This window comes from Carcharodon carcharias, chromosome 16 (assembly GCF_017639515.1).
Source record: "Carcharodon carcharias isolate sCarCar2 chromosome 16, sCarCar2.pri, whole genome shotgun sequence".
Classification (NCBI taxonomy): domain Eukaryota; kingdom Metazoa; phylum Chordata; class Chondrichthyes; order Lamniformes; family Lamnidae; genus Carcharodon; species Carcharodon carcharias.
In genome coordinates this window covers 45919500-45938010 of record NC_054482.1, presented here as the reverse complement: position 1 = coordinate 45938010, position 18511 = coordinate 45919500, and the positions used below count along the sequence as shown (strand labels likewise).

General features: G+C 39.9%; 1 protein-coding gene across 5 annotated transcripts in view; it reads left to right on the top strand.

The window, feature by feature from the left end:
• Positions 1 to 18511, top strand: part of tprb (translocated promoter region b, nuclear basket protein) — a 114138-nt gene that overhangs the window by 514 nt on the left and 95113 nt on the right. For all 5 annotated transcript variants that reach the window (XM_041207888.1, XM_041207891.1, XM_041207890.1 and 2 more), the window contains exons 2-8: positions 3176 to 3280; positions 3585 to 3658; positions 5930 to 6026; positions 7271 to 7374; positions 15668 to 15832; positions 16588 to 16680; positions 17550 to 17630. In XM_041207888.1, the coding sequence (XP_041063822.1) occupies positions 3176 to 3280; positions 3585 to 3658; positions 5930 to 6026; positions 7271 to 7374; positions 15668 to 15832; positions 16588 to 16680; positions 17550 to 17630 (719 nt within the window). The remainder of the gene's footprint in view (positions 1 to 3175; positions 3281 to 3584; positions 3659 to 5929; positions 6027 to 7270; positions 7375 to 15667; positions 15833 to 16587; positions 16681 to 17549; positions 17631 to 18511) is intronic.

The window sequence follows — 18511 nt, the reverse complement described above, 5'->3', positions numbered from 1 at the left end:
CTTTATAGATCTTTCCATGGCTTGGTTCCATACAACCTCTGCAATCTCCCACAGCACTTCCTAACTGAATCCATGTTTTTTTCTCAATTTAGTTTGCTGTGTGTTGATGCACTCTGCTGTATCATTGGTGTCATGTTCAGCCATCATGCTCTTGGGGATTCTCTCTTCCTAAACTCTACTACCTTAATGCCTATTTTGATGTTGCCTTTGATCACTTAGTATGACTTTTCATGTGGCTTTGGCCCAACAGTCCCTCCTAAAATGCATAGGAATTGTTTGCTGAAATGAACAATGTAAGAAGGTAAGTGATAATGAAAGAACCTAACTTACTAGTTGACTGGCTGATGTAAGAAGAATGGGTGACTGAAGGTTAGTTTCTTGTGTTGGCTGTGGAAAGGTTGTGGAGGAAGATTTTGGAGGGGGGGGTGGATCTGGTGTTAAAATGTCACTTTGATAATGTTTTCTTGGTTAAATCATCTATCTACAAGGCACAAGTCAGGGGTGTGATGGAATACTCTCCACTTGCTTGGATGAGCGCAGCTGTAACAACACTCTAAGCTTGACACTATCGAGGGCAAAGCAGCCTGTTTGAGTGGCACCCGATCCACAGACATTCACTCCCTGCACTACCGATGCACAGTGGCAGCAGCGTGTACCATCTGCAAGATTTGCTGAAGAAACTCACCAAAGCTCCTTAGACAGCATCTTCCAAACCCATGGCTGCTACCTTCCAGAAGGACAAGGGCAATAGACAGATGGGAACACCACTGTTTGGAAGTTGCCCTCCAAACCACACACTATTATGACTTGGAAATATATTGCCGTTCTTTCATTGTTGCTAGGTCAAAATCCTGGGACTCCTTCCATAACAGCACTGTGGGTGTATCTACACCACATGGACTGCAGCGGTTCAAAAAGGTAGCTCACTGCTACCTTTTCAAGGGCAATTGGGGATGGGCAATAAATGCTGGCCTTGCCAGTGATGCCCATATCCCATGCATTAATAAAAAGAATTCTTGTTGCTGAGAATATAAAATGAAAAGTAGAACCTTGATTCAGAAGTTCAGTACCCTGTTGAGTAAGATGTTTGTCTGGATCTGATGTCGGGGTAAACTTGCAGCAGTAACTGATTTGAGTGTGATATGCACAGTTTAATGGATTTAGGCAGTTATTAGCCAGCTACGTTGTGTTGAGATTTGGAAGTGCCACTGCATCTCATTTCTACGGGAAAGGAATTTTGATTTGTTCTCAATCTAATCTAGAAAGTGGTTGGCATCAAATGCCATCCTTTCCAGTTTCCTTGATGATTCATTTATTTCACACTGCTGTTTACAAGCATTAATCATATTTTCATGGCGTGGAGTGAGTAGACAGGGCTGTTAAGTTCAAGTATGTATAAATGGCTTGATTATTGATTAAAAATAAAAAGATTGAGATTAATTTTGCATCTTTTGGCATGATACCATAGAATATAAATGCAATTTTTAAGTAGGAAATTTGAGTTGTTTAAACCAGTGATTAATGAGGTAGCCATTTGGCTTATTAAGAGTTACTTAGACAATACAATTTTTAAAAAAACATATGCGTTGAAATTTCTGCCCACATTAGAGGCAAAAATCTTGATTCAGCTTTTGTATTTATTTTAAAATCAAAAGACCTTTAAAATGCATTCTGAGTTATATTTATTCTCTACTTTTGATGAGTATGGTCTTGGATCAATGGTATCTTGCCTGTTACAAGTTTAAACACCCTTACAAGATGTGAGCACATAATAGAGGCTGACGCATCACAGCAATAATGAGTTAATTGTGATCAAAACTTTTAATCTAAGCATATTTGCCTGCCCAAGTGCGCATATTGTGGACCCAATTGCACATTTTTGGACAGTGGGAAGTGGAGTCATTGAGGTCTGCAGCACAGAAAAAGGCTCTTCGGCCCATCGAGTTTGCACCGGTCAAACAAATACCTAACTATTCTAATCCCATTTTCCAGCACTAGGCCCATAGCCTTTTATGCCATGGCATTGCACTCTGGTGTCAGGCCAGTGTTCACCTCTAAACTAACAGCACCAAAATAAATAGCTGATTGATGTCTTGGCGTATGTGGGGGCTTGATATTCACGAATTGGCTATTATAGCTACTGCAATTGGTTACAAAATTATTGGCCAATGCAGCACTTTGGAATGGCCTGAGAACATGAAGGGTAGTATTTAAATGTAGGTTTGTTAATGCTTCAAACCCCAATGACTTAGTGCTGGAAATATGATATACATGTGCTGTCATAATCCAGGCGTCATGTTGTTAAATACTTCAAATGAAGCCCCAATACATTTTTTATATTAATGGGTATGGTAGTACAGTGTTTCTGTACTAATAGTGCAGGGAATGTGCATTAAAATATACAATTAAAATTTGAGAATTTAAATTAATTAGAATCAAAAGTCAATATTGGTACAAGTGGCCTTGAAGTTGTTAGTTTTTTGTAAATTCCCAACTGGCTAACTAACGTCTGCGTTCGACAAAGCAGTGTGCCATCCTTGCCCAACCTTGCCTATTTGATTCCAGTTCCACACCAATTTAGTTGGTTTGATAACTACCCTCTGAATTCCCTGAGGCTGCTTAGATGTATTGAATTAGTGTTCAACAGCTCAAGGAGACCCACCAACTTTTCCCAGGAACTTGAACATAACTGTCAGCCTTGCTAGGAATGCCCACGTCCTGAAAATTAATTTTAAGAATGAAAGTAATTGCTGCTGAATTTCACTTGCTCAGCTTTTGCATTTCCATAAGTTAATGTTTTGTTGCTTGCTGTTCCTTTTTGTAATTCTGAATTTCCTTTAAGTCTATAACTCCAATGCAGAAAATGTTGATGAAAGTTACTTTACCAAGTGTCTTTTAATATTTCACAGCTGTGAGCTTTGATTTGTGGTTAATCATAGTTTAGGACATTGTTGTATTTCATTGCTTGGATTTCCTTAAAGGTTATCATTTTCATTGCCTGGAATGTCTAGTGGAAAAATGTGGTACTTAGATGGTAAATCGTGTCACATGTAATTTATCGCACCTCAACAAATCATTTGTCCTAACCAGTTATCTAGTAAAATATATGGTAACTGTAGATGTTAGCACGTATTTTTTCTGCAACTGTTAAGTTTTTATTTGCTTAATGTTTCAGAGCAACAGTATTTTGAAGTGGAAAAACGACTAGCCCAGGGTCAAGAAAAGTTAGTGTCAGAGATGCAAGAATGTCAGAGACTGCGTGAGGAACTTTCTGCACTTAGTAAGTATTAGTGCATATATTAAGTTTGTAAAATGACAACTTAATTTCTAAATTATTTAGAGGTTGCTTTGTGATACTAGATATGGTAAGAGCTGGTTTGAGGGGAAATAAGTCTTCAGGAGATTAGTTTATGCCATCAGTGTGGTGAATAACTACAGTACCATGTGTGTTTATGGCAAGGTTTTGATTATTAAATTTGCTGCATTGAAGACTGGCACTGCCTGAACAGGAGATGTAAAATTATTTTCCTTCAATTATTTAAGGACTCCTTCATGATTGCAATATTTTTTTTTCCCTTTTGTAGATGAACAATTGAAGGAAACAAAGGCAAAAAATGAGGAACTAGGATCTGCTAAGGAAAAACTGATCGGCGTTGAGGTATGCAATGTGTACAAGAACAATCTCTTCCTCTTCTGGAATTTGCCTTTTTACCCACTTTTGATGCTTGTGTTTACCAAATTACAATCACATTGTTTTGTTTGAACCAGGAAAACAGTTAAAATAGTGAGGAAATTATTTTTGAAACTAAAATTTGTGAAAGATTTCTGAATTATGGCAGCAATGTCTTCACAGGCTATTTGCTATTAGTGTTTCAAAAAGCTAATCTGATTCCCATATATCTTCCTATATGTTTAATTCTTGCAAAGTTCCAGGTGGGGCTGGCCAGCTTCAACTGCAATTGGCTTTATTTTCTTTTAAATACATTTTTTGTATCATGGAAAGCAATGGTGAATTTCTTCAAAGCAATAGCTGAACATATATTGCACTTTCCCAGAAAAAATTGCAGTTGAGCGTTTAACTGTACTCCTATTTATAACTAACATCTTTGAAATTCAATGGGCAGTGTATCTCGTATTATTGGACCTATACTTGTCAAGATTTTGACGCCCGTTTTTGAATGGAAATCTGTGGCGCTTTCAGTGAAATACATGGCCTGTTGGGACACTTAACTAAATGTACTAAGAAAGTCAAAGAGTGGACTTGTTTTGCATTAACTGGCCTCGATTTCTATATGTGAGGCACTATGGTCAGTCCTGTTTCTGCTGAAGGAGTGGTAAAGCAAGCCTAAATTCCTGTTGCCAATAATCACTGTCTTGAAGCTGCTGGGGATTGAATGCATGAAAACCGGAGTGGTTTCAATTTTGGTGGACTCATGGACTCTAACACTCCGTTATTTCAGATGTAAAGAATGTGCTATTAGTGCTTGAGAACCATATTTCGCGGCCTTGAAAGAAGAAAAATTGATGGAAGAACAGGAGGGATTTGGCTGGAGTCTATGTTGGAAAAGCTAGAGACGTGCTGTTCAAATGACTGAAGTCTGTGTATATTTCATCATAGAATGGAATGGTTATAACACAGAAGGGCCATTTGGTCCATGTCAGTGCAACAGCAACTGAGCTCATCCCACTTCTCTGCCCTTTCCCTGGAGTCCTGCAGATTTTTTTCTCCAGATAATTATCCACTTCCCTTTTGGAAGCCATGATGAGCTCTGCCTCCACGCACAGTGCATTCCAGAACCTGTAAAATTGGCTTAAGGGCTGGTTGGGAAAGAAGACTTCCATTTCACGGAACACGTGCACCAGTACTGGGACATAAAGGAGCTATACTAAAGGGCTGGGCTCTGTCTGAACTGTGATGGGATCCATGCCCTAGTGGAAAGAGTAGTGGAAGCAGCAAAGCTTTAAACTGTTAAGAGTGGGGGGGGATCTGCAAAAAAAGTAGTCTAAATGTAAACAAAACATGAAAGGAGACCATAGCAAAGAATTAAGTAAGGGAGCACATTCATGGCATGGGAATAAATAGTTATAGCTATTCAGAAGATAGTTAAACACAATGAAAGGAAATCTATATTTAAAAATAGTGTCTGCATAGCAAAGCAATCTCTAATAAAAAGAGCTGGAGGCAATCACTCAGTGGGAGAAACTGGATATAGCAGGGATGACAGAGACATGGCTACAGAAAATTCCAGACTGAATTAAATGTTGTAGGGAATATTTTTTTTTTTCTTTTTATGGGATGGGGGCTTCAGTGGCATTTGTTACCTACTCTAGTTGTCCTTGGGAAGGGGGTGATGCGCTGCAAGTGAACAGCTGCAAGTCAATGTGGTGTAGGTACACCCACAGTGCTATTACGGAGGGAGCTCCAGGATTTTGACCCAGTGGCAATATATTTCCAAGTCAGGATGGTGTGTGGTTTGGAGGGGAACCTGCAGGTGGTGTTCCCATACATGTTGCTGCCCTTGTCTATCTGGGTGGTAGAGGTTATGGGTTTGGAAGGTATTGATGGAGGAGCCTTGGTGAATTTCTGCAGTGCATCTTGTAGATGGTACACACTGCTGCCTCTGTGTTGATTAAGCAGGCTGATTTGACCTGGATGGTGTTAAGCTGTTTGTGTTGTTGGAGTTGCACTCATCCAGCTAAATGGAAAGTATTCCATCACACTTCTGACTTGTGCCTTGTAGCTGGTGGACAGATTTAAGTGAGTCAAGAAGTGAGCTAGTTGCCACAGAATTCCTTGTTTTTGTAGCCACAGAATTTATACTAATGTTCCAGTTCAACTTTTGGTCAGTTGTAACCCCCAAGTTGTTTGATTTAGAAATAAGAGGGGGGAAAAAAGGAATGTTAATTTTTGTTATAAATTTTAAAACAGAACCAACTTTCACGCACAAAAGATGAGTTGGATAATGAAAAACGAGAACTGGTGAGAACGCTTGAGCGTCGGTCACAGGAAGTGGAACATCTAAATGGTATGCAAGCTTGGTTTACCCTTTTGACAGAAAACAAATATTTTTGGAAAAGATTTTGGAAAGATCTGCAATATACGTTAAAGCCTCAAATTTATATCAATCAGATATATATGTAAAGTATAACTGCTTTTACGAGCTTTGTTTTAATGATTAATCACTAATTTTAAAGATATTTCCTACCTGAAACTTACGTACCTATTTCCTCTTGAAAGCTAGAATCCTCTTCACTTTGAGTCGGAAAATTGAAGTTGTATCTATAACAGCTTCTTCAATACAACTCTTCCTGAGACTGTCTTTCCCAGTGTGCATGGGAGAGTCTGCTTGTGTGAAATGAAATTGGGCCACTGACTAAAACAATATAAAACTTGAGTAAATTGTGTAATCAAAGTAAGAAATCAAACTCACCTGATTTTAGGCTGCAAGAAATATAAATTGCACCACAGAGCAAGGTAACTTGATACCAATGGTCAGACAACTTGGCTTTAAGTAATTTAAACACTTACTGGATTTAATATCCCCCCTTATTTTGATATCAAAGTTAGATATGTTACTGTTGGGATGTGACACTTGCCCATTTCATTGGATAGAAGGTCATGGATTACCTAGTATGATTCCTCCTTTATGAAATTAATGCATCTATCCATGTTGATACTGTCAGCATTGAACACCCTTGGGTCAGCTAAACTGTATCCAAGTTATTAGAGCATTCTAACTACACCAGTATAAAAGCTTATGCTTTATTGACTCAACTACTCTTGAGTGATATAGTGAGGTTGCCAATTTTAATTTTGAATTGTGGTCAGTTTTTTTTTGTTAGGAGTGACCTTACTCTGGGCCCAAACTCTGATCTGAGAGGTGAAATAATAATGTTGTAATCCATTATGTCCTTCCCAGTATCCACAGCCATTTTTAATTGAAATAATTGCTGATCCAATTGTTAAAATAATTCAGCATTTTAAAATTACTAGTTTAAAATATTTTGAAAAAAAAAATCACAATATTACGCTGATGCAGGTTTGAATCTGGAGAAGTGGATCTGATTCCATTTGAATGTTCCTGTCTGTCTGTGGTTCTGTTCTTGTTTCCTAGTTAGTGACTGAGGAACAAGTTCAATCATGTCATTCCAGCTGATATTATTGGAGATGGGACCCAGTTGGAGATGTGCATGCTTTTGCATAACTAAGACTTTGTGGAGAGGGCAGAGAAATCTTGTGACCTGTGGATTTAAATATTTGTCTCTACAGAGGATTTGAAACGACTGAATGATAAACTTGTGGAAGCAAATTCAACCAAAATAGACCTTCAGTTAAAACTTGATGAACTTCAGGTATCAGAAGTCTCTATTAAGGTGAGTGCATTCCTGCAGTTGCTGAATCTCGCTAGAGCTTCGTTCAGTCTTAATTTTTAAATTAGTTTACATATTTTTAGAAATGATATCTACCTTTTAACTTTGAAGTCATTGATTATAAAATCTCTCCTTTTTATTTGTCATTGTCTTGCATGGTTTATGAAATCACTGTGCACCCTAACTGCATCGGATCTGCAGTCAGAATTGTGTTCTAGGTTGGGCTGTCGGTGCTGCACATTTGTTAGTTGAGTAAGCGATTAACGAATATAAAAATAGATTGTAAACTTTTCACAAGTATATAAAAACGAGTAGCTAAACCAGATGTTTGTCCCTTAGATGCAAAAACAGGAGAAATTAACATATGGAATAAGGAAATGGCAGAGATGTTGAATAAATATTGTCTTCACAGTAGAAGGCACAAATTGCATACCAGAAATTGAGGGTAACCAAGTGGGTAATAAGAATGAGAAATTTGAGACAATTAGTATTATTGGAGAAACTTAGACTTTAAAATCTGGCAAATCCCTGGACCTGATGGTTTAAATCCTAGAGTTCTAAAAGAGGTAGCTGCAGAGAATGCGGGTGCATTGGTTATGATTTTGCAAAATTCCCTAGATCCTAGAACCATTCCAGCAGATTAGAAGTTAGCAGCATTAACATTGCTCTTCAAGAAAGGAGGGAAAAGAGAAAAAAACTGAACTACAGGACAATTCGCCTGACATGGGCCATTGAGGAAAATGCTGGAATCGAAGGAAGTCTTAATGCACTTAAAAAAACGTCGTATGATCAGCCAAAGTCAACATGGCTTTATGACAAATATTAGGCTTTGACAAATATTAGGTTTTTGAGGATGCAGCTGTAGGATAGATGAAGAGTATGCTTAGAGTTTCAAAAGGCATTTGATGAGCTGCCATACAAACAGCTTAATAGGCAAGGTAAGGACTCATGGAATATATTAGCATGGATGGAGGATTGGTTAATGGGCATGAATCAGAGTGGGAAAATGAGGCATTTTCATGTTAGAAGGATGTATCTTTGTGGAATACTGCAAGGATTGGTGCTCCAGCTTCTGCTATTTACAAAAGATGAAGAATAATGTATCATTTTGTCAATGATACATAGCTAAATAGGAATGTAAACTGTGAGAAGGCCATAGAGGTGGCAAAGAGGTTATAGACAGGCTAAGTGAGCGGAAAATTAAATGACAGATGGTGTATAATGTGAGGAGGTGTAAGATTGTTCACTTTGTTCATAATAGAAAGACATCTTTCTAAAAGGTATGAAACTTGTGTTCAGAGGGATTTATTACTCATACAAGCATCATCAAGTTAGTTTGCAACTAAGAGCAAGCAATTAGCAAGGCAAATGGCAGTTTTGCCTTTATTGCAAGGGAACTGGAATACAAAAATAAGGAAGTCATGCTACAATTAAACAAGTATGTGGTGAGACCACAACTGGAGTACTGAGTGGAGTTTTGGTCTCCATATTTAAGGAAGGATGCACTTGGAGGTAGTATAGTGGAAGTTCACTAGACTGTATTCTGTGATGAGGAGCTGAGTCTATAAATGAAGTTTAATAGGATGAGAGATGATCTCATTGAAACATAACATGAAGGGGCTTAATAGGGTACACAGGTTGTTTTCCCCTAGCTGGGGAATCTAGAACATTGTGGACAGAGTCTCAGAATAAGGGACTGATCATTTAGGACTGAGATGAGAAATTTCTTCAAAGGGTTGTGAATCTTTGGAATTATCTACCGCAGAGGATTGTCTTTGCTCCATCGTTGTCCATATTTAAGATTGAGTTTTTTGTTCACTCGGAATAGAGGCGCATGAGGAGCGGGCGGAACAATGAAGTTGAGGCAGAAGATCAGCCATGATTGTATTGAATGGTGAAGCAGGCTTGAGGGGGCTGTATGGTCCACTACTATTTTTTTTAAGGCCAAGGCAGTATGGTCCTACATTTTGGTTGGGGGGGGCGGGGAGTGTAATGTAGGCAGACATTGTTTGGCCCTTCATGGCCAGTAGGTGGGTTGCTGTGCTGAGGGGCTAATTTGTATCACGGGTGTGCAAGAATTAGCTGCAGTCTTGCCTGGTATTTTCCTGCAAATTAAAATAGGTACTCCTCTGGCTGAACAGTCAACTGGTATGGCCATCTTTCAGCATTTTCTGAAGCAACGTTGAGCTTTTACGTTCTGTCATTTGAAGATGGTATAGAGTGGAAATACATTTCCCAAAGCCTGTTGGGAAGTGGAAATCAAGTTCTAGTGGATTATCCCAGGCTGAGCACTGCAAAATATTGCAGGACTCTGGAGCTAATGCTTCATCTGACAATAGTGGTATTGGTTCTGTTGAGCAAAGTAAATTTGGCACAAAAACAAAAATTGCTAGAAAAACTCAGCAGGTCTGACAGCATCTATGGAGAGAAAGAGTTAATGTTTCGAGTCCTTATGACTCTTCTTAAGAACTGAAGTAAATTTGGCACCTGATTTGAGGAGTGTACTTTAGCCCTTGGAGGAACGTGTCTGATCTGCATTTGGCTAAAGTTTGAGTGTGCTTTTTTGTGCCGTATTGGAGGGAAGGGTATTAGAACTGGTTGGGTCTTAAGGATACTGGAAACCTAACAGTTGAAGCAGTAATGGTTGCAACACTGACTTTAATTCTGAAATGGTCTTTTGGGAGGATATTTGTACACTCATTTATTTAGAGGACTTAGAGGAAATTCCAGTCACAGGTTGCTGTAGGGACTAGGTTTCAAATTGATTGAGCTAAAATTTGGTGACAGAGTTCTCCCTCTTGAAAGCCAGAAGCATCTGAAGTGTATTCTACAATTTTTTTGCCCATTAAAGAATTTGGAAAATTGTCTTTAACTCATGCTGTAGTTGGATTGGCACCTTGATGGGGCAGCATCATAAATTGGTAGAGAAGGCAGTGGAAAATTTTGTCTTTATGAAGATTTTTCTATTTGGTTAGGCCAGAGTATATGTTGGTAAGGATTGGGTGAGGAAGGATTTCCTTTGGGCAGGTGGCAAGTTTGTGTGCATTTAGATGCTTTTCTAAAAGTAATTGTGCTTAATGTTGCTGCTTGATTGTTAGCACGAGGGTTTACAAACAATGTTTGTAATTTCCAGAATTCCATATAAAAATTGAGATTTAGAACTTGCTCACTCATTTTGAAGGTTGGGCAGAATTTTTCTTATGTCTTATTCATCTTGAACATAATGATCGTACAATCATATTCAAGATTGGTTAGTAGAAATAGCTTTTGCTGCTTTATTGGGAGTGCTGCTACAATTACTAATGGTTCTTAAAAATTGGCTTAATGTTGTTGATTGGATTAGTTTTGTAATGAGGTGGGAGGAACGAAACTTCTTCATTAACACTTCACAGCAGTTTCATTCATAGACTTTATTTTAGTAGGCACAGGACCATTAGGTACTGCTACATTCTATTTTTAAAAAAAGTTCCGGAAGTGTGTATTGGAATTAAAATAGAACACTGCTTTGACAGTTCCGAGCTTCATGTTAGTATTGTGCAATCTTTACCAAAAAGTAATCAGTCATAACCAACAATCAGGAGATCACGAGCAAATGTAGGACAGTACTTGTACTTGCAACAATTAAGCAAATGTTTTGACTGTAAGTAGTCAAATCACAAAATCTCTCAGAATCTCACAGTGCAGAAGAGGCCTTTTGAATCTGCACTGATATGTGAGAAACACCTGACTTACCTACCTAATCCCATTTACCAGCATTTCGCCCATAGCCTTGAATGTTATGACGTGCCAAGTGCTCATCCAGGTACTTTTTAAAGGATGTGAGGCAACCTGCCTCAACACCCTCCCAGGGAGTGCATTCCAGAGTGTCACCACCCTGCCCCCTCACCTGGAACTTATGTCCCCTTGTGACTGACCCTTCAGCTAAGGGGAACAGCTGCTCCCTATCCACCCTGTCCATGCCCCTCAATCTTGTACACCTCGATCAGGTTACCCCTCAGTCTTCTCTGCTCCAATGAAAGCAACCCAAGTCTATCCAACCTCTCTTCGTAACTTAAACGTTTCATCTCAGGCAACATCCTGGTGAATCTCCTCTGAACCCCCTCCAGTGCAATCACATCCTTCCTATAATGTGGCGACAGAACTGCACACAGTACTCCAACTGTGGCCTCACCAAGATTCTATACAACTCCAACATGACCTCCCTACTTTTGTAATTTATGTCTCGATTGATAAAGGCAAGTGTCCCATATGCCTTTTTCACCACCCCACTTACCTGCCCCTCCGCCTTCAGAGATCTATGGACACACACGCCAAGGTCCCTTTGTTCTTCAGAACTTCCTAGTGTCATGCCTTTCATTGAATACTTCCTTGTCAAATTACTCCTTCCAAAGTGTATCACCTCACGCTTTTCAGGGTTAAATTCCATCTGCCACTTATTTGCCCATTTGACTATCCTGTCTATGTCTTCCTGAAGCCCAAGACACTCAACTGCACTGTTAACCACCTGGCCAATTTTTGTGTCATCCGCAAACCTACTAATCCTACCACCCATGTAGTCATCTATGTCGTTTATATAAATGAGGAATAATAGGGGGCCGAGCACAGATCCTTGTGGTACGCCACTGGACCCTGGCTTCCAGGCTCTAAAGCATCCTTCTGTCATCACCCTCTGTCTCCTACAACTAAGCCAATTTTGAACCCACCTTATCAAATTACCCTGTATCCCATGTGCATTTGCCTTCTTTATAAGTCTCCCATGTGGGACCTTGTCAAAGGCTTTGCTGAAATCCATATAAACTACATGAACTGTACTACCCTCATCTACACACCTGGTCACCACCTCAAAAAAATTCAGTCAAGTTTGTTAGGCATGACCTCCCTCTGACAAAGCCCTGCTGACTATCCCTGATCAAACCATGCCTCTCCAAGTGGAGGTGGATTCTCTCCTTCAGAATTTTCTGCAGTAGTTTCTCAACCACTGACGTGAGACTCACTGGCCTGTAGTTCCCTGGCTTATTTCTACAACCCTTCTTAAATAGCGGAACCACATTGGCTGTTCTCCAGCCCTCTGGCACCTCCCCCATGGCCAGAGAGGAATTAAAAATTTGGGTCAGAGCTCCTGCAATCTCCTCCCTTGCCTCCCTCAGCAGTCTGGGACACAATTCACCCGGACCTGGTGATTTGTTCACTTTTAAGCTTGCCAACACCTCCAATACCTTGTCACTCCCTGTATCAATTTTCTCAAGAACCTCACAGTCTCTCTTCCCGAGTTCAATACTTTCATCATTTTGGGTGAAGATGGATGTGAAGTATTCATTCAACACTCTAGCGATGTCATCTGGCCCCACCCATAGATTGCCCCCTTGGTCCCTAATGGGCCCTACTCTTTCCCTGGTTATTCTCTTCCCATTGATATACTTATAGAATATCTTGGGATTTTCCCTACTTTTACCAACCAGAGCTTTCTCATATCCCATCTTAGCTCTACTAATTGCTTTCTTAAGCTCCGCCCTGCACTCTCTGTACTCCACTAATGCCTCTGCTGATTTGCTTCCCTTGCACCTGTTGCCTCTTTTCCTTCTCATTGTATCCTGAATATCTCTGGTGTCATCCATGGTTCTCTGGGTTTGTTACTCCTTCCTATCACCCTTGAGGGAACATGTTGAGCCTGTACCCTCCCCATTTCCTTTTTGAATGCATCCCACTGCTCCTCTGTAGATTTCCCCACTAGTAGCTGTTCCCAGTCTATCTTGGCCAGATCCTGCCTTATTTTACTAAAATCCGCTCTCCTCCCCCCCCCCCCCCCCCCCCCAATCCAAAAAAATATTTTTTTTTTTTTTGCAACTTGCCTATTTCTTTGGCCATAACAAACTTAAACTGTACGATGTTGTGGTCACTATCACTAAACTGCTTCCCCACCACCACCTCAGCCACCTGTCTGGCTTCATTCCCCAGAATTTGGTCCAGCATTGCGCCATCCCTTGTTAGACCCTCTATTGACCTAAAAAGTTCTCCTGTACACATTTCAAGAAATCCACTCCATCCAAGCCCTGAACACTGTCTATCCCAATTAATGTTGGGAAAGTTGAAATCACCTAATATAATAACCTTATTGTTATTGTTTTTACACACCTCCGCTAATTGTGCACATATTTGCTCCTCAATTTCCTGCTGACTACCTGAGGGTCTATAATAAACACCTAACAACGTGGCTGCCCCTTTTTTCATTCCTAGGCTCTACCCACAAAGCTTCATTCGATGCCCGCTCCAAGATATCATCTCCTTACTGCAGTAACTGACTCCTTAACTAATAATGCAATGCCTCCTCCTCTTTTACCTCCTCCCCTGCCTCGGAAGATTCTATTTCCCGGAATGTGGAGTTGCCAATCCTGCCTCTCCCTCAAACATATCTCAGTGATGGCTACTATATCACATTTCCACTTGTCAATCATCACCTTTAACTCATCCGTTTTATCTGTAATACTCCTGGCATTAAAGTAGAGGCCATCCAGCCTTGCCTTACTCCCTTGAAACTTAATGCAGTTGTACTCCTTCTGATTTGATTGTTTTACTGTATTATGATATGTCCCTATTCTGCTAACATTCTGTGTCCCCACCCCCGCCGAATTAGTTTAAATTCATCCCAACAGTACTAGCAAACCCGCCGGCAAGGATGTTAGTCCCGCTCTGGTTCAGATGTAGACTGTCCTGCTTGTCCAGGTCCCACCTTCCCCGGAAACTATCCCGGTGATCCAAGAATCTAAAACCCTCCCTCCTGCACCAACTCTTAAGCCACATATTCATCTGCGCTATTCTCCTATTTCTGAGCTCGCTAGCACGTGGCACTGGGAATGATCCAGAGATTACAACCTGAGAGGTCTTGCTTTTTAGTCTACTGCCTAACTCCCTGAATTCTTGATGCAAGACCTCATCCCTCTTTTTACCTATGTCATTGGTACCAAGATGTACCATGACCTCTGCCTTATCACCACCCTCCCCCTTCAGGATGCCCTGCAGCTGTTCAGTGACGTCCCGGACTCTGGCACCGGGGAGGCAACACACCATCCTGGAGTCACGTTGACGACCACAGTAGTGCCTATCTGTTCCCCTGACTACAGAATCCCCAATACTATTGCTCTTCCTCCCCTCCTGTACAGACAGGCTGCTTGTGGTGCCAGAAGCTTGGCTCTGTCTGTACTCCTTGGAGGAACCAGCGCCCTCATCAGCTTCCAAAATGGAATGCTGATTTGCAAGCGGGACCCCAGGGGACTCCTGAACTACCTACCTGTTTCTATTGGACTGCCTGGTGGTCACCCATTCCCTTCCTTCCTGTCCCTTCAGCTGTGGTGTGGCCACCTCTCTAAACATACTACCCACGATGCTCTGAGTCTCGGATGCTCCACAGTGTCCCCAGCCGCCGTTCCAACTCTGAAACCTGAGCTTCCAGGAGCTGCAGCTGGACACACTTCCTGCACACATGCTGGTTCCGGGCACTGGAAATGTTCCCGGCTTCCCACGTGGAGCACGAGGAGCGTACTATGGATTTGAGCTCTCCTGCCATGACTTATCCCTTTAAATTAAATCTTTTAAATCAATTACTCTAGGTCTCTTCTTTCCTGATCCTTGTTACTACAGAATATACAAACTATAAACCACAAAAGACCTTAAACTACAAGCGATAAAAGTAGTAAATGCTTAACTGACCTTGCCCACTACCTACCAGTCATTCCTTTCCCTTATTGCCTCTACTGCTGCGGCAGGCCAAGACCACTCTCTGAAGATTTAAGAAGTTGGATAGCAAAGAAAAAATTGCCAAGAGCACCTCTTCCCCTCTGCACTGAATTTCCACTGTGCACCAAGTTGCCACTCACTCTGGCTGTGTCTCACTGAAGATGAGCTCTCTCCCCTCTTCGCGTGCAAGCACACTGTAGTGTGCTTTTAAATTGTCCCTTTCTTAAATAAATAAATCTCCTGTGAAATTACTTCTGTCACTCAGTATTTGATACATAACGAATCCTCATAATCTTGGATTTATTCTAAGAGATGCTAGTTTTACTGGAAGTGTTTTTAACCTATTAATACAAAACGTTAGGTTTGGTCTGAAATCCACCTATCTTTGTATGTAGTTGTATATAGCAAACATGTCAAAGATACCAAATCTGGTGATATACACTTAATCACATTATCCAAAATATCTAAATATTTTCCATATAGCTTGATGGAAAAATCTCCATACTCTATCAATGTATTTCTCAGATATCCCAAGTAAGTGGTTGCTAAACTAATTTCCTTGCAGTATCGTGAAAAACGCCTTGAACAAGAAAAGGAATTATTGATGAACCAGAACAGTTGGTTGAATGCTGAATTAAAAACGAAGACAGATGAACTACTGGAGCTCCGTCGTGAAAAGAGCAATGAAATTCTTGAACTCCGGTGTAATCTGGAGAACAAAAAAGATGAGGTAATTTATCTCCATATCTTGCACTGGCATTATTCATATTGTCTTGTGTTCTCAGGGCTGGGCTTCTAAAGTGTTTGTGCATTTTTTTAAAAAGAAATCACTTGGAGCAAATGGAGTAATTTGGGTATATCAAGGTCCCACAAATTAAAGTGAGATGAATGGCCATTTAATCTATTTTGATGGTGTTGATTGAGGGATGAATGTTTGTAGGCAAGGCTGAGAACTTGCTCTTTTGGGAAAAGTATCATGGGTTCTTGTCTGCCTGAATTGGCTGAGGGGTACTTGGTTGAAGATTTTTTTCAATAAAGAACTCCAACAATATACATGCCTCAGATTGTGCTTAACTGCTGGAAAGGGGCATGAACTTGTGACCTTTTGACTTCAGGCAAATGTGCCTCCAACTGAGCTGGACTTTCATTTCATTTTTTTTGTATTTTACTTGTTGCTAGGTAATTTTTACTTAAGTAATTTTTACTGAAAGCATTTTATACTGAAAGCATTTTAATTTGATTCCATGATACTGAACGGCTCTAAATCATAGAATTGTTCCAACACAGAAGAAGGCCATTGAATTCATCTTGTTTGTGCCAGCTGAAAACGAGCCACCCAGCAATTGGCCCATAGCCCTGGCAGCTACAGGGCCTTAGGTGCATGTCCAGACACCGTTTTAAATGATTTGAGATTTCTACCTCTACTAGCCTTTCATGCAGAGAGTTCCAGAGCACTATGTTGATCCTAATGGTTGTCTTTTACAGATGTGCAGCATGGACGAGCAGATTCAGACTTTAAAAGCAGCTAAGGACAATTTTGAGAAGCAGCTTGAGGATTTAATGAGTAAATTGAAAGAGGTTAGTTTATTCCCCATTCTAGAATTGGCATATAAGGGTTTTTCAAAATGGGGCATGTTGCCCAAGTCAAGTTGCGATTTTCTGTTCTTGCTCATCAAGTACACTTGTATTCTCAATTATAAGAAATGAAGTAAGAGCCATTCAATGCACCAAACTGTTTTCCAGGCAAATAAATCTACCAGTATTGCCCAAATTTAAAATATTAACAGTTTTTTAATTTTTTTAAATATTCAATATAGCAAGTAATCTACTTTTATTCTTTGGGATGTGGGCATCACTGGCAATGCAGTGGTTGTTGTCTGTCCCTAATTGCCTTTGAACTGAGTGCCTTACGAGGCCATTTCAGATGGGCAGGTAAGAGTCAACTGCCTTGCTGTGGATCTAGAGTCATATGTAGGATGGCAGATTTTCTTCCCCGAAGAATGTTAGTGAACCAGATGTGTTTTTACAGCATTCTATGATAGCTTCATGGTTATCATTACTGACACTAGCTTTTGATTCCAGATTTTCATTTTAGTAAATGAATTTTATTTCAACCAACTGCCACAGTGGGATTTGAACCAATGTTCCCAAAACATTAGCCTGGGTATCTTGATTGAGTCCTGTGACATACCATTATGCCATCAACTTCCCCTATAGTTTATGCAATAGTTCATGTGGAACTGAGCAGCGTGATTCAGAATTTGTGTTCGCTACCTCGTATTTTGAGGCCATAGAGCTGATAGAAAAGTGTGCTTCTTGTTGAGCCATTTTATGCAGTTGATTCTTAACTATTTATGCACATGTTGTTTCTCAACTCCTTTTAAAAATTGTCAGATTTGCATTCTGTGGTGTATGTATACTCTGATTAGCATACCTTTTCTTGCTAGTCTAAGGAACAGTCAGCAACCATGGAGGAAAGGTTTCGAAATGAACTGAATGCCCATGTGAAGTTGTCAAACTTATACAAGGTAAAAATGTTGTTTTCATAACAGCTCATTGTGCACTTTTTTTTTGCTAAATTTTAATGCTTTGGAAATTGATGTATAGTTAAAATTGTTTGCATTATGCAACAACTCTCATTTGTATAGTGACTAACAGAAAATGCTTCATGGGCTTGATTTTAACAAGGGAAGTAAATTGAAGATGAGTCATTGCATCATCCCTGATAAATGATTTTAGTGCCTAAATACTTCCTACAGATGCCTTCTACATATTTCAATAGTGTTTGATGTGATTCCACAGTTGATGTTTATTTAATTCTATATTTTCATATTACCTTCTTGACTTTAGTATACTAAGATGCTAGACATACACACCATCAAATGTATCACTAAATTGTATTAACATTTATGCAGAAATTGTGAGCAGTGAGAACTTGAAGACAGAACAAAGTTACACATCTGTATTTACCCTGCTACTGTCAATCAAATTATTTGTCTTGGACCATAATTCAGCTTAACTATTGATGCTTTCCATTCTATAATTGATGTATTAGCCAGTATATCTTGCGCATGGAAAAGTAACATTTAGAGTTGATTAATTACTGAAACTTTCTGCAATGCTGAAATTTGAAATTTTCTGTGAAAATGTGATGTGCTCTGTCTGCTTGTGCATTGCAGGTAAATGTCCTTGATTACTAGGATACTGCCTGTGATGTGCAGTAACCTGAGAGATTTTACTTGGCACCTTGTAAATGCAAATTGTGTTCCAGATGCTTTTTTAAAAAAAACCTTCGCCTGTCTGGGAGGGAAAATTTATCTAGTGCTTTCCATGATCACCATTTGTCTGAAAACACTTTACAGCTCACATTTCACACATTTCAATCTTTCAGTCTAAGGTTGTTCAGTAA